This window comes from Astatotilapia calliptera, chromosome 7, assembly GCF_964374335.1.
Source record: "Astatotilapia calliptera chromosome 7, fAstCal68.1, whole genome shotgun sequence".
Taxonomy (NCBI): Eukaryota; Metazoa; Chordata; class Actinopteri; order Cichliformes; family Cichlidae; genus Astatotilapia; species Astatotilapia calliptera.
This window is the reverse complement of record NC_137428.1, coordinates 23,743,404-23,758,855: the sequence shown is the minus strand read 5'-3', so window position 1 is coordinate 23,758,855 and position 15,452 is coordinate 23,743,404. Positions and strand designations below refer to the sequence as shown.

At 41.3% G+C, this 15,452-nt stretch overlaps 1 protein-coding gene across 2 annotated transcripts; it reads right to left on the bottom strand.

The window, feature by feature from the left end:
• Nucleotides 1–1,875: 1,875 nt before the first annotated feature.
• On the bottom strand, nucleotides 1,876–15,237 carry sapcd2 (suppressor APC domain containing 2). 2 transcript variants are annotated; one of them, XM_026173752.2, is made up of 6 exons: nucleotides 14,204–15,237; nucleotides 10,918–11,051; nucleotides 8,369–8,515; nucleotides 5,297–5,398; nucleotides 4,454–4,573; nucleotides 1,876–4,352 (listed from the first exon to the last, which is right to left on the bottom strand). In XM_026173752.2, the coding sequence occupies exons 1-6, from the start codon at nucleotides 15,009–15,011 to the stop codon at nucleotides 4,224–4,226; spliced, it is 1,440 nt and encodes a 479-aa protein (XP_026029537.2). In that variant the 5' UTR covers nucleotides 15,012–15,237; the 3' UTR covers nucleotides 1,876–4,223. The 2 variants fall into 2 exon arrangements, with proteins under 2 accessions (XP_026029537.2, XP_026029538.2); XM_026173753.2 differs by having other exon boundaries at nucleotides 4,454–4,570.
• Nucleotides 15,238–15,452: the final 215 nt, after the last annotated feature.

Genomic DNA, 15,452 nt, shown 5'->3' with positions numbered 1-15,452 from the left:
GAGAAAATAGTGTGAATTGGGAACAACTTGTTAGAAGGATCACATTCATTCTTTAACAAAGCGTGAACTCTCTTAGGCAGCTTTCCTGTATTTTGTTTAAATAGTTTTCTGGAATAGTTTTCCAGGCTTCTTCAAAGCTCTTCTTTGGATGTTGGATGCCTTTTGTTCTGTTCTCTGTCCACATGATCCCACGCTGCTTCAATAATGATGAGGTCTGGGCTCTGGGGAGGCCAATCCACGAATGCTTCACTGTTTTTCTATCCAGTTATATTTGTACTGCATTTGCTATGTGTTTGGGATCATTGTCGTGCTAAAAAATGAAGCCATTGCCAATAAAACGTTTTCCAGATGGTATTGCACAGTGGATCAGAATTTGATGGCACTTTTCTGTGTTCATAATTCTGTAGATTTTCACAAGATCTCCAACACCTTTGACTGAAATGAAGCCAGAGGCAGAGCCTCCACCTGTTGTCACTGGTTTTCAGTCCAGTTTTTGTGATGTTTGGCATACCTCAGGCGTTTCTCCACCTTTCCACTGAAGCTATTTCTGAAGTGCTTTCAGTGAACAGTAGATGGATCCACTGAAGGTCTAGATAGCCTGCATTTGTATAGCGCTTTTCTAGTCCCTAAGGACCCCAAAGCGCTTCACACTACATTCAGTCATTCACCCATTCACACACACTGGTGATGGCAAGCTACATTGTAGCCACAGCTGCCCTGGGGCGCACTGATAGATGTATCGCTCAGTCCTGTGTCAGGTCTTTGTCTTATTTATTAAGGTAATGAACTTTAGATACTGTACGTTTTCAGTAGATAGGATTCATTTTATTCCTCGTGGTTCTTTTTTGTCCTCCACTTGGACAGACTGCACACCACACTGAGATATGCCAAGTTTTCAGTTAATAGCTCTTTGGGAATCAGCTTGTTGATGCACAAATACTGTTTTATGCCTGTCAAACTGTGCTATCTTTGGCATTTTTTGCAGATTGAACTAAAGACATGGAAATAAATCATGCATTTTTGCAACAGGCTGCTAGTACCAAAGTTATGTGTAGACACAACAATGGTTCCTCCCTTGGATTAGGTTCCTTTAAATGATGCTCAGTTGGTCCCAAGGGGTCCAAAGTGCGCCAAGAAAATATCTGCCACACCATTACAGCACCACAAACCTAAATATTCATGTACGGTGCAACAAATTCTGACCCTACCATCCAAATAAACACCAGAAACCAGAAAAAAAAAAAACACACCCCATTTAAAGTCACTTAAATCCTCTTTCTTCCCTATTCTGAAGTTCAGTTTAAACTTCAGCAGATCATCTGGATCGTGTCTACATGCATAAAGGCAGTGAGTTGTTGCCATCTGTGGGAGAAGTGCAAATGTGTTGCATTAATTACATCAGGTAATCATCACTAACAGCCAACAAGGGAAATCTCCTGGAATTATGACCAGAATTAACAGCACAATTCACAGCAGAGCTAAACGGGTCAGATTATCCTTGAATATCAGTTCTACTTGAGTTTTTCTTTTGTAAAGATATTTAACTGCTTTGTCGTGTAAATTGCAATTGCAGTTCGTGACTAGCAAACTGCATCAAAATGTGGGAGCAGAAAAAGAGAAGCAAGACCACAGAGCTGCTCATCTTTTCTGATATAGAGACTAGCTGATATTGCGTTTGCATCAGCATCCACATTTCTTTTAAATAAGCTTTGTTCACACTGAAAGATAATCGATATGAAAAGAGCTCAGATTCAAACAACTATCATTCGTTTGTGTCATATTGTGCTGTTTTTATAATGTTTATTCTTTAATTTAAGTGTTTAGCGTCAGCAAAGCTTGTGGGAAAATGCATCTCGAAGAACCACAGAACCAGTGTCATCGCTGTCATGTTTATTTCTGACATTTAACCTGAAGTCCTCTCAATAGAAAGCAGAAGGAAAAAGAGTTTCACACATCATGCAGTTTGAGCAGCAAGAAACATACAATCAAACAAGTTGGGGCTGGACACCCACACGGCACAGAAACTGTTATACGCAGACATCCCAGCAGTACCATACAGTTGCTATTAAACCATAATGTGTTTAATTATTTCTATTTCCACCCACAAACTAAACAGTACTCCTGTAAACTTGCAGACTGCTGGTAAAAGGGGAAACATAACAGGACAAAACAGGGTTTTCACATCTGTGCTAGCGTTTTAATCTTTAAGATTCAAAGTGAAATCTTTTCAGAGAATAGAGTGATTTAGTATAGTTCCCCCACCTGGCTTCTAAATCCTAAAATCTGATCCCTCAGGTCATCGAGGCAGGTCCTCCAGGGGTGTCCTGTGGTGTCTGGCACCAGATCGTTTGAGCCTCTGTGGATCAAGTTGTCCTAGGGCTGTTCGATATAACGATATATATCGGATGACGATATAAAAACATCTATCGTTTCATTTTACGCTATCGTTTGTTTCGTGGTGTCGCAAAATAAACTTTACGGCAATATTTTTTCATCATTTTGATGGTCACTGTTGTGGCTATATTAATTTCTTAAAGTTCTCTCTTTATCTTATATGTAATATAACCACACTACGGACGGACAAGCGCCTGTTTTTATGCGTTGTGGTTAACAACAACGACGGTAACAGCATCGCGTGTCCGCTTGTTTATGTTCCACATAAACCTTTCACAATAAAGCTCAATATCCTGTTGAGACTTTTCAAAATAAACTGAATCACGTGAAAGAGCAGATTATTTACGGATGAGAAGTAAAAAAGAGCCGCCAGGTGCTAAAAACTAAACCGTAGACTCAAACGTTAGAACAGGCTTTTCCCCGCAGCACGCCGTGTAATAAATACTCACAAAGAAAACGGCGGCCTTTACAACTTATGTCTAAAAATGTATCGTTTCATGCATCGGTTAAAACACTCGACTCCAGCTACATGACGCGCAGCTGGAAACACTTCCCGCAAGTCGAGCCGCCCGAGATTCACAGAATTTACAGAAAATGTTACATTTTTGTGATTTATATCGTTATCGGACGATAGAATTCTTATATTGGGATATGAGATTTTGGTCATATCGCACAGCCCTAGCTTGTCCTGCATCAGCGAGGCTGGAAGCCAGATGTCTGCCATTCTCTTCAGCTGCGTTCGCAGGGTGGCAGGCTGCTGCTATCAGTTTGACCATCAGGAGTGTTTAAGCAAATGTTATAAGTCAAAGCAACACCAGCGCAAATTCTAGGGAATAATATTTCCCAACAGAACACTCCATTGTATCGAAGTGATCAGTGCTTCTTTTGTTTATCTGTATTACTGGGTTTTTTTCGGGCAGCAGCTTTTCCGAAACATTCACCATCTACTACGTTCATGCTCCGCAGCTTTCTTCCACATGCAAACTTCCAAATTTCCCTAATCCACCTCTGCCTCTCATTGGATAGTAGGCTATCCTTCCATATTTTTTTTCTCCAGTCTTTAAAAAAAGATAATAACATTCAAAAATTGAGGAACATTTAACATGCTACTATGAAATACAAACCGCTCTTTCATTAATTCATCTCTGTCAGCTTTTGAAATCAGGGAAACGTGCTATTAAGGATTCATTTACATCAAAGGGGAGAAATACTGAAAGTCGGGGACACAGTGTTTCTTATACAGATTGAAATAAAAGTACCAAACTTAAAAAAAAAATGTATGTAGGTCACAGCAAGTGTATCCAGCTAATGATTTGTTTTCCTTGTTTAAGAGTATGGCGTTTTATTCCAAGAGAAATGTCTCCTCCCTGCCACTTCCACTGTCCAATAGCTTCTCAAACCGCTACTTAAGGAGCGATGGTGGACTCCCGGTGAATGTAAACGTTCTCGTTATTTGTTTGTTGTGCAGTGGAGATCCTCTAATCCTGCAAGAAATGGAGTGATGGGACCATGAGCCTCAAGTTTCTAACCCTACCAGGAGTGTTACTGCAGTACTCGTACAACGAGAAGTAAAAAAAGAAAAAAAAAGAAAACGGATTTAGACAAGATCAGGGTTAGGATCAGGAGCGCTTGCATCTAGCAGCAGTGCGTGGTTTGATTTGGGTTGGAGTGCTCGCATTTATGGCTAAATGTGCATCACTGTCCTGAACGGGCAGCTGGGTAAACAGGAGTCAGTTTCAGATTACCGGCGTGCTGATATGACATCATCGTGTTGTCTCCTAGCTGACGTTTGGTGTTGGGTGGAGTTTCTTTTTTATTTCTTTTTTTTTTCAGATAAAGGTGGAATCCAAGGTGCTTGTGTCTTGTGCACTGCGGGCTCGGGCCTCAAAAAGCTGCTTTATCAAAGCAGACTTCTCCTGCTCCAGCTGGGTGATCCGCTCGCTTTTCTCCGTCACCTCCTTAAAGAAAAGGTAGAAGAGAAAATAAGTGTGCAGGCTTAAAAAAAACAAACAAACAGTATGTTTGGTTGGTTATTGGTGACAGATTAAATATATAAAACCTGCGTGAGGAGGCGGTTCTGGTCCTTCAGTCTCTGAATGGCTTGTGGAGGAGCTGGAGCAGGAGGCTGGGCGTTAGCTGAGAGAGCTGCTGTCTGAGCGCCGCTGGAAGGAAATGGCTGCTAAGAAACGAACAGGAACCTGTTACACTTCAGCTCTGCCACAGTGTGTCACAGAGTAACAAAATTAACATGTTGAACATTAACCTGGCTTCCCTTTAACTGCTTTGCCTGCTTCAGGCTATTTATTATTATTTTGAGAAATATTTACTGCATTCAACATTTCCAGGTAACAAAAAGAAAAGAGATACTCTGAGTAGGACAAAATTAGGTTTTAAATACATTCCACTTATTTTTATTTAATTTCTTTCATTTAATGTCATTTAATAAAACTCTGATAATGCCGAGACCCACGTGCTTTATTACAGCTAAATGATTATAAGCATACTGTTTCTCAGGTTTTGTGACTCTCGGGGATTTTATTCTAAAAAATGCTGATTCTTAACCCCAAGTCTTTCATTAGAGTAGCAAATATTCAGGCCTGGTAGGGTTGTGGTTGGCTTATTACAAACACATACATTACAACATTACACAATTTACACAAGCTGACATTGCACTTTATCTACAGACAACAGAGAAAGACAATATTGAAACCCCACATAAAGAGTTCCTCAGGAGCTGGGCGTGCTAAGCATGTTCTGGCTATTGGACATTTTGAAAAGGTCGAGAAAAGTTTAAATCCAAACTTAGGGGTTGTAATTAGATTACACTAATAAATCCCAAATCATTAGCAATGCCTGACTCTGCTTAAATCCTAAAACAAAGAAAAACAAAAGATAAACTCACCATTCCCGTGCAGGAAATAAGCTCATTAAGGCAGCGGTTGGCTTCTTGTAATTTGGGAATGAGAGCATTCATGCGACTCTGATTGGCTTCTGTGAAAAAATCCTGCAAACGAGAGAGCATGAAAAAACGATCAGGGTGACATTCAAGCATCAAGAGAAAGAAAGATCCCATGGCAAGCTGGGATGGTGACTTGACAAAGCATTTGTAAGCTCAGGTCAAAAATTGTGTCCAATCAGGTAAAAGTGCTTGAAAAACAGTTGCAGAGACATAAACCAAGCCTTGTTACATATTTTTATTTTGTCTGAGGTAACTGAATTACTCTTCTCCTGCCCTTAAATTATCAGTTTCCTGCATTTCTCGCTCACATTTACAAGCAGTGACTGGAAAGGCTATAGCAGAAAGTTGTATATAAAAGATGGAAGTAGTGCCTTAAACCTGCATTCTTTCTAATGGCCAGCAGGGGGTCACTTCTTTTTGTATGTAGCAGCCATTCCCAAACTTCACACTGCTTAATCCGCCCAACCTTAAAACTGAGACTCTGTGGAAAATAAAGCATTTCCTATGTGTCCTCATTCATTAATCCTGATGATTTTCCATCAACAGCCTTACTTTCCCATTTAAATTTCTTTCAAGCTAATAACAAAAGATAAGACAAGTTTAAGATCAAAAATTGGTCAGAAAAATGAAAAATCACTTTTAGATACTAACGTTTTTTTCCCCCCAGGATTTCAAAAGAAAAACATAATGGGGGAAAAATGTATATATGTATATATCAGCTTGTGCTACTAGTTTTTTTTAAGTTGCCATTTTTAACATTATGAATTCCTTTGTATTTATATATTTTTTTAAATCTTAAATTCTTATATAATCTTATATATTTTATTATTCATATTATTGTTGTTGTTGTTGTTGTTGTTGTTGTTATTATTATATTTTTAAAAAAAAACTTTTAAATGACCCCTCACCCCACCTCCAGTACCATTACAGCCTACCACTGTGAAAGTGACTTTGATTTATTTGCTCAGTAAGCACCAGGGTTTTAATAGTTTTGCAATTTTCATTAGTTTTTATTTTTATTTAGTTTTGACTTCAGATTTTCAATTTTATATCAGTTTTAATTAGTTTTTACCAATTGTTTGCTAGTTTAGTTTAGTTTTTATTTTTTTGAAAATCCTTAGTTTCAGTTTAGTTTTGATTAGTTTCAGTTATAGTTTTAGTTGTGTTTGCAATAATTAAGTGCAACAAAATCCCAGTTTCATCATATCAGTCATGCTCTTCTGCTTATCCTTGGGTATGTTGCTATTCCAGCTACCATACCCTGCACTCTGGACAGGTCGCCTGTCTGTCGCAGGGCTAACACGCAGAGACAGACAACTCACATTCCCACCTATGGGTTCTTTAAATAAATAAATAAATAAAGGCAGATGAACAACCATTGATACCAGGCAAATATAAAATTTATATCTTGGCCCCAATGAGACTTAACTCTTGCAGCACCGGGTGTTCGTAATTTTGGTTCAAGTGAATTGATAAACCTTTTGAAGGCAATTGACTCACACAGTTATGTAGATATCCCCGTCCTGTTGTCTCGGGATGCATCACGCTGCCTGCCTGGGGTTAGCTTCTGTTTTCTGGGGATGAGGTTTGAGTGCGCTCCCTTACCTTCTCAAGGTAAGCTAGGTTAGCCTTCTTGTGTGAGCTTTTCAAGTGCACTTTAAGGTTTGTGGGATTTTTTTCCCCTTTAGAAATGTCCCTCATAATTTGTCTCTTTCCACTACAAGACAATTGCTTTATCCAAAACACAGTCATATTCAAAGTAATCCCAAATTGGACTCTGGCGTTTTCTCCCGACTTTTCCTGACATGATTCTGCGCGTGGACGGAGCAGCAACACAGACGACTCGACTAACGTACTGCCACCTGCTGGCATAATGAGACACAGCAAGAAACTAAACTTCATTTTCACCCTTGACTATTGTATGACACGCACACATCAATGAAAACTAAACACATTTTTGCTATAAATTCAGTTAATTTTAGTTAGTTTTGTGAACACTCATTACAGTTTTAGTTAGTTTTCCTTTTTTTGTTTTTATTTTTATTTCCGTTAACGAAAATGTTTTTTCACTTCTAGTTTTCGTTATTTCGTTAGTTTTCGTTAACGATAATAACCTTGGTAAGCACTTTCTTTTACTCTGTGACTAACAATGCACTACTAAATTAGTGACTTCAAAAAAGGATCAGATGTTAGCCACATCCATCTTTTATATACAGTCTATATAAATGACTGAAAAAATGTCATACTTCTGTGACACGAGGTGAGCAAAGTTGATTAATTAATAACTGATTTGAAGCAAAGTCAAATCATATCAAAGCTGCAGTAGGCAGAAATAAGAAAATAAAGACTCCACCATCATCCTGCAGATTACTATAAGCCCTTCAATTAAAAAAACAAATAAATACAACATTTCAAACCCAACTTTCTGACATGAAAGTCTTCTCTTTAATCAGCTCCATCACCATGTCTATTATTTATATTCACATTTTTATTCATATCATGAAATCACAGGAGTTGCCTTAAGGTGCTTTATATTGAAAGGTAAAGACTTTACAATGATAGAATACAGCCTTTTGTACTTTTTCTAATGCTTCATAATATTCAGCTGATCTTTTAAGAAATGTGATTCCCTAAAGTCACCCATAATTAACTAGATTTTCTAAAGCCTGAAATAGTGCACGGTCGTAGATCCCTGTTGGGCAACTTGTGTTAATTTAAAAAAAATAAAATAAAACAAAACATATTGCCTACTTCAATTTTCACGAAGAGCACTCAAACCGTGCAACCTCCAGTTCACACTGAATGCAATATCACAACAAATTACTGAGACAGTCGCAGCCTCATTCTTAGTGTTTTCATTCATTTCACAGACTAACAATTTATAATTGTTTTAAACAATTAGTCCTTATTCTAGATATTTCAGAAGCACCGTCTTGTGATGCAACATGGTCTATAAGTTTTATTTTAAATGCATATCACACATTGTAGCTGTTTCACAGTAGTGTTTGAACTGACCGCACAGTGTGAGCTTTGGCCGATGTGCCGCTGTCTCTCTGTGACATTGTGGATTTGGTCCTGGTACCATTCTCGGGCCCGCTCCACCACTTCCAGGCCCGCCAGCAGGGAATCCTTCTCCTGCTCCAGCTCTTTCATTTGCTTCAACTGCGTGAGTTGAAATTGAAAAGCAGATGTAGGAGAGTGAAAAGAAAGAGGAAGAGAAAAGCTTGGTTAAGAACCTAAACCAAACTCGCCTGAAGTTAATTTCTGGATAGATTCCCCACTGAGACTCTAATGAATGAAAACATTTAAGTTTCGTGACATCACTAAGTGCGCTTTCGAATCAAGATGAAATCTAATCACTGATTTATTTTTATTTTTTTGCCAGCACTCTGCATGGTAGACAAACTCCAGTCCTTTCACAAGGGCATCCGCAGCACGCTCTTTTGTGCTGGCTGAGACAATAGCGCCACACCAATTGTGTGGGACTCTCTCCCATCATGAACAATGTTTAGAGGAGCAATCACCCCCAGCCCTATGGCAACCGCACAGCAACCTAAGAATGGGGTAAACAGCACTTCAGCTATGGCCACCCCAGTGTTTGTGAAAGAGAGACAGAGAGGAAGAGATGTGTGAGAGAAAAAGCATGTTTGTGTGTGTGTGTGTTTGCAGCCCAGCAAGGCTGCAATGAGTTGTGCTGACCAGGCTGTCCATGCAGCAAGCAGCCACAGTCAAGGCCTCACTGTTGGCATTCAGCCACCTGGTGTGTCATCTATGTCTATCTATCCACCCATGGCTCCATCCATCCAGCCAACCCTGCACAGCTCCCTACATTCCACAGATCATCGCTCATACACCAGTAAACATGCGGGAAACACTGCCTGACAACACACTAAAATCCTTCACCAAAACTCACTCTCACTCACACTAAAGTGAGAGTGTTCACAAATGAAGAGGAGAGGAGGGGGCCTCTGATAATGAAATGGTCGGAGGGGGGAGTCCATGTTTAGAATGAAGCACCAGTATCAAATCTCCCAAAGGGTGCAAAAAAGAGAAAATACTCACAGAAGAAGTAGAACAGCAAAAAGCTTAAAGGGTTATGGAAGACTTGTGCTTCCGTGCTGTCATGAATGCACACAAAAGCACAGATTAGATACCAAACTGATTCAAAGAACACAAGGTGTTTTCAAGCTAAAAGTGATAAAAACAAGGATATTTATGAAGACTTATTCTGATCATTTGATTAATTGGCAAGTCTCCTTTCCTGACATATTTAATATACCTGAATATTAAAGAAACTAAGGCAGGAAGTGCATACATTGGTGAAGAAATGGTTTAAAATGGCATGCTGTCAATCAGCTAACTCACATCATTTAGTTACATTTTCTTTAATTAATCAGACTTCTTAGAGACTTTTTTTTAAAAATCATAACCCAAAAAGTCAAACTTACACTCAAACTGTATCAAATCCTCACAATGGAGACACTGTAACCACCAAAAAAAATCTTTGTTACTTTGTAACTTTCTCACAATTTTGGGCACAAAGAAAAACCTCATAAGTACAAATCGTTAATTTCTACTGTCCATTTCAGCTCATACATCAAAAAGCTACTGGGAAATCTTTACTGACGCTGACACAATTAAATACCAATACAAAATCTTCAACAGTGTAACCTTTTCTTTACAAAACCATCTCACAGATAGTCAAAGAGGATAGAGGCTATCTCTCCCTCTCCTTCTCCATCCCTCTCAACCTACTCACCCAGAGGAAAAAGTGCAGGGCCTTGCTGCTGTAGAGGCTACTGCTGAGGGGGATGAAGACGGTAGTGTAGGCCACCCACACAGCCGTTAAAGCTGGGCCAGGCCTGCCAAGCGAGTCCTCTACTTCTACTAGGCCCCTGGGCCCAACTCGGCTCACTACCATCAGGGCAGCAGCGGGCCAAGCCGGCCTGGGGTGGGAGGGACAGAGGGGAGTGAGGGGAGGAGGAGGAAAGGGGCTGGGATAGAGGAAGAAGGAGGGGAGCCGGTCAGTAAATTTCTCCAGACACAGAGGCCAGGGGAAAAAGAAAGACACGGAGACGCTGACAAAAACACGCAAAAGGAAGAGGGAGAAGAGGTGAGCTGGAAAGAGTGGAAAACGTTGAGGCAGGGGGAGAGAGGGAGAGCGAGCGCTGGACCAGAGGGTGGGAGGGGCGAAGTCAGAGGGGGAGGCAGGGGGGCAGAGGGATGGGAGGGGAATGTGTGGGCCAATAGGAGGTGAAGCAGAATAGAGCCTGCTCTGGAAATGTTTTCTAAACTTGTCAAAATAGATATTTGTCTGTTTTTCATTAAGTTTCCACACAGGCCTCAGTCTCTCTATGAAACTCCAGCACAAATAAAACAGTGAAAAGGGCCGCCTGCTAAACTACAACGTGTATATGGCTTAAGGGTCACTGCTTAACTTATCTTTGCTTTTCCAAACAGGCTTAAACATGTAACATTTTCCAGCTGGTCTGTTTATTCCCGTTTGCATGGTAACTTCATAAAAACCTGAAACGAATGTGTTTGTCTGCTTTTCATTCACCAACCATTCCGTAATCCACTCCATTGGAAATGGTATGCCTCCTCTGCTCTTCCCGGCTCCGCCCGTGTCTCCTTGAGCCGCCGGTAAATCCTGTAGCTGATTCACTTTGAGACCTCGGCAAACCTGATTTCACAACACCTAGACAAACGTGAAACAGACAGTTTCAGCATAGCAATGCAGTCTGGCGTGCACTCGGTTATTCCTGATGACAGTGGATTAAAAACACAATACACTGTGCTGTAAAAACATTTGAAAAAGTGACAATCTTGCACAGTAAAGTAAAAATACTCCTATTCTTTGCTGCACTATGACATACTTCTATAATTATTCTTCTTTTGGCTGCTCGCTTTAAGGGTCGCCACAATGGATCATCTGCCTCCATCTCACACTATCCTCAGCATCCTCCTCTGTCACACCAACACTCTGTTCCTCTTGAGCCACTCCTCATTTCTTTCTAGGAAACTTTCTTGTAATTTTTTGTTGTCTTGAGCAATATCTCTTCAGGCTATTTGAAGGTCTTTCAAATCAAATGTTTTCTTTGGACACTGGCTGCTTTTTTCCAGTTATTTTAAAAGATTTTTTTAATTAATTTATTTAATTGTTTGTCATACTCTGATTTCCAAAGTACTTTCAGATGAAAAACGTCGCATATGAGAATGCATGTTACTCTAACAGTTCACAAAGAGTAAGAAAATGCTTGAACTGATGTATTTGGGCTGCCAGTTTTTACCACAGGAGGGAGCTGCACTCTGTAAATGTGCACTGATGTGGCAGCATTTCTATTTTCTGTTTTATTTTAAAGTGTGCATATGGTCATTGTCCCTTGTGTGAATGCTTATAGGGATGTAAAGCATCTGAGCTGTTTCCTGAGCCTTGTTGGTGCTTCTAAAGCCAGCAGTGTGCAGCACTTTAATGTTTAACAAGGGAAGGACTGACAGAAGACATCGGGTTAGGATTATTTCTTAAAAAAAAGGGACAGACTTTGATTTCAGTCCAAGCAGGTGTAGATCTGCTTCCAGTTACTCTATAGATCTAACAAGGTTTCTCTGCAGTGACAGAGAAGCGGTTCAGGTTGCAAACTGGTTCCAGATTGTCTAATCCGTCACAATCTCTTCCCTTGAGGTGTATCACATTCTTTCACCAATGCTTGAATGTTTGTCTAACAGTAGCAAATTGCAAAACAGTGATGTCAAACTTGAGGCAGTCAAGCCCTTTTTTTTAAAATACTGTTTCTACACTCCATTCAGACAGAGAGTTAATGAAACTCTTGCATCACTGACACTGAATCTGCACAGGCCTGCTTTTTTCCACATGAATAATAATCAGGAATCAGTGAGCGAATCAATAAAGAATCAAAGCTGTGAACTGATTCGACAGCAGCGCTGGTATCAGTCTAATCTAATTAAAAATCATCCTTATTCTTTTGCCCACATCTACTTTAACTCTTCTCCTGGCCTCTATACCTATGAATGTGGAGTTAAGTGAATGTTTTCCTCTTTCCAAGATCATGCTGTCACAGCTGAAGTACATGCAGGTTCACGTTAAGTGGGCACTATCTCCAAACTATTCAAAATCTATATGTACCACATCTCAGTGGTACTCTGTGGTATTTTATCATCATCAGATTTTTAGATTAGAGTGCACAGCTTTCACTAAACCAGGAGACAGAGAAAGACAGAGTGAGTGTCTGGGATATGTGATGAAGTTCACAGCGTTGAGGAGGATTTCACTGCTGCCGTGATTCAGAAAGTCCTGGCCTGTGTGCTGTAATCTGGACTAATCCAACAGGGTTTGGCTGCATGTGAGAGATTACAGCATGAACACTGCTGGTCAGTCTGTATTATGCCCCAAAGTGTGTGGACACATAAGCTGCACACTCTTGCTTTGATGCTTTAACATTTCTGCCATTAATGCGCCATTATATCAGCATGCAAACTTTTGCTGATTTTGGAATCCGGATCGTAGTCAGCACCTAATTCCAGTTCATCCCAGAGGTGGGGTCACAAAGCTGGAAGAACAATGCTGTTTAAAATGTAAGGGTTTCCCTCGATTTCATTTAATCACAGCGCCACAAAAGACAAAAAGCAGAATAGACGTATGTGAGTCTTTGCATCTGAGCATGAGTGAAAATCAGAATTCACACTGTTCTCAAATGGTATATGCAACTAAAGCCCTGTGGGCTCAACAGAGAGATGGCAAGAGTGTCACTCTTATTGTAGCTCCGCACAGGCCTGAGTGTACAGATATGATGCAAACTCGAACAGACTCAAGCTGAGTGTATGTGACTATATGAAAGGGCAAAAAAGAACTGTCATTCCATATATGACAGCATGTATATATTTAAGAACTTCACCACAGTAGTGGTGTAAGACCAGAAAGCTAAATACTGAAGACTCGAATGAAACTCTAAATCTCTGTAGTTTCTAACATAATCTCTGACCTATCTTAGGGTTAACGATGGCAATTATTCAACTAAGCACTCGTGACTGCAGCAGACCCTCTGTTTAAGCCATGACATAATGCCATAACGTGCTATCAAAATCCCAGAGACTGTTACTGGACTCTCTTCAATGTTCCCTTTTTTCACATGTGAAAAACCCCAGCTGAATAACAAACAGTGACTTGCAAGAAACTCTGAAGATATTGTGCACTTGTGTGGACATCACGGTTCAGTAGCCCCAGTCAAATTATAATAGGGGAATGAAGAGCGTAGGACTGCAGTGGACATATCAGCTCAGGTTATGCATGCAATGTAAGGACTCATCACAGAAATTTAGTGTCATTACTTCTGAGCCCTGGTGTTCTTAATTAGCAGCTTCTCAGATGCAGATTAGATGCTTTAGTTTTGGAACAATAAAAATCGATTTAGTTAATGCGCCCCCCAAAATATCTGCGAGCACATTAATAAATGATTGTTAATTTTGGTTAAGAAATGCCAGAAATGTCTTTGTTTTACAGACCTCAGATCAATCTCTGCCAGTCAGACTAATTTAAAGCCATCATACTGGACTTTGATAATTATGTCTGGCATTTATTAGTAAGTTATTAACACTTTGAAAGATTCATCGCTCTGGCTAGAAATTTCAGAGGTCGCGGAATTTCATATAATTACATGAAAGCAGCATATTGTGAGTCTTTGCATCTGAGCATGAGAAACAGATCCATAACTGAGCAAATATGGATCTGTTTTCAGTGAGCAGTTATGAGTTGCTGTTATAAATGATGACATAATGAGTCCTGCATGAACTCGCTGCCCCCTCACACACTTGCAGTTTTCTAGTGGCACTTACTTGGTCTCTGGAGCTGTGGAGACTCCAATGCCAGCGACTCAATGGACCTGCCCCTGCTCTGCTGGTGCTGTGCCGGGTTGGTAACATGGCTCGGGTTGGTAACATGGCTCGTGTCGGTGCGGTAACACCCACCCTCTGGAGCGACGGGAATCCGCTCCAAACTCCGCCCGGGTCTATCGAGGCCCGCGCTGTACCGCGCCGGTCCACACGCCGGGTACCCGGACCCTTCCTCCGGCCTGGCCCGGTTGTGCTGAGGGGGTGCCCGGTGCTGCTGGGTGTTCGTTACGTTACTCGGCCCCAGCGGGCGGACCTTGTTCTCAACCCGAGTCCCGACATTGCATTTGGACAGTGGTGCGAGTTTGTGGTGCTGCTTCGGAGCCTGCTGCGGGTGCACGGCCGCCTGGGCCTTAAAGTTGGAGCTGTTCTCCGGGTTGAGCATGGAGTACCGGAGCCCGGCAACAAAGCGCTCAAAAGTGAGGCAGCCGTGCGGTGGTGTGACCCTCCTGAGGCAGCCCAGCACTCCGCCTGGCAGGTCCCGAGTGTCTGCGCCCTGCCAGCGGCTCTCGATCTCTGAGATATGGACGTAGCCCCGACCACCGTCATCCAAAATGTCAAAGAGGGTCCTCAGGCTGTGCAGAAAGGCTTTGGGCAAACCATCTGTTGAATACTCACTTTCTTTGGGCTGCATTTTGGCAGTTTTAAAGCCGTCCGCGGGTCCCCGAAACACCTCTTTCCTCGAACCAGCTCTGCCGTAAATCACTGAAGTCCCGTTCAGCTTGCAGCTCTGGTCAGTCGCGATCAGAGCCATGAAGGTATTGATAGTCCCCAGCTAATCAGTCAAAAACACACTACACGGGTTGCCTAACTGCGTGTAAACGCAAAGATGAAGATACAGAGTGTAAAATAAATTCCCGCTTACTTACTGAGCAAGAAAACATATATGTTCATTAACTTTTATCCCCCAAAACGCCTCCGCTGCATATATTTCGGGAATAACTACCTCCGCCGCTCTGAGATCCATACTTTCCTTTTTCTGCCCAGGACCGCCCTTCAAACGGTTGTGCGCGAGCATCCCGGGACCAGCCATTGGCCGCGGTGTGCACGAGCTCCGCGCTCATTGGCTCTGACCTTAGGTAGGCTCCAGTTTGAGTTGTGCTTTTGTTATTACTAAAGCTGCGCAGACGTTATTCATAAAGCCTGGATATAATTACATACAGGGCGTTTTTAAATAAAAAAGACGTGCAAACTT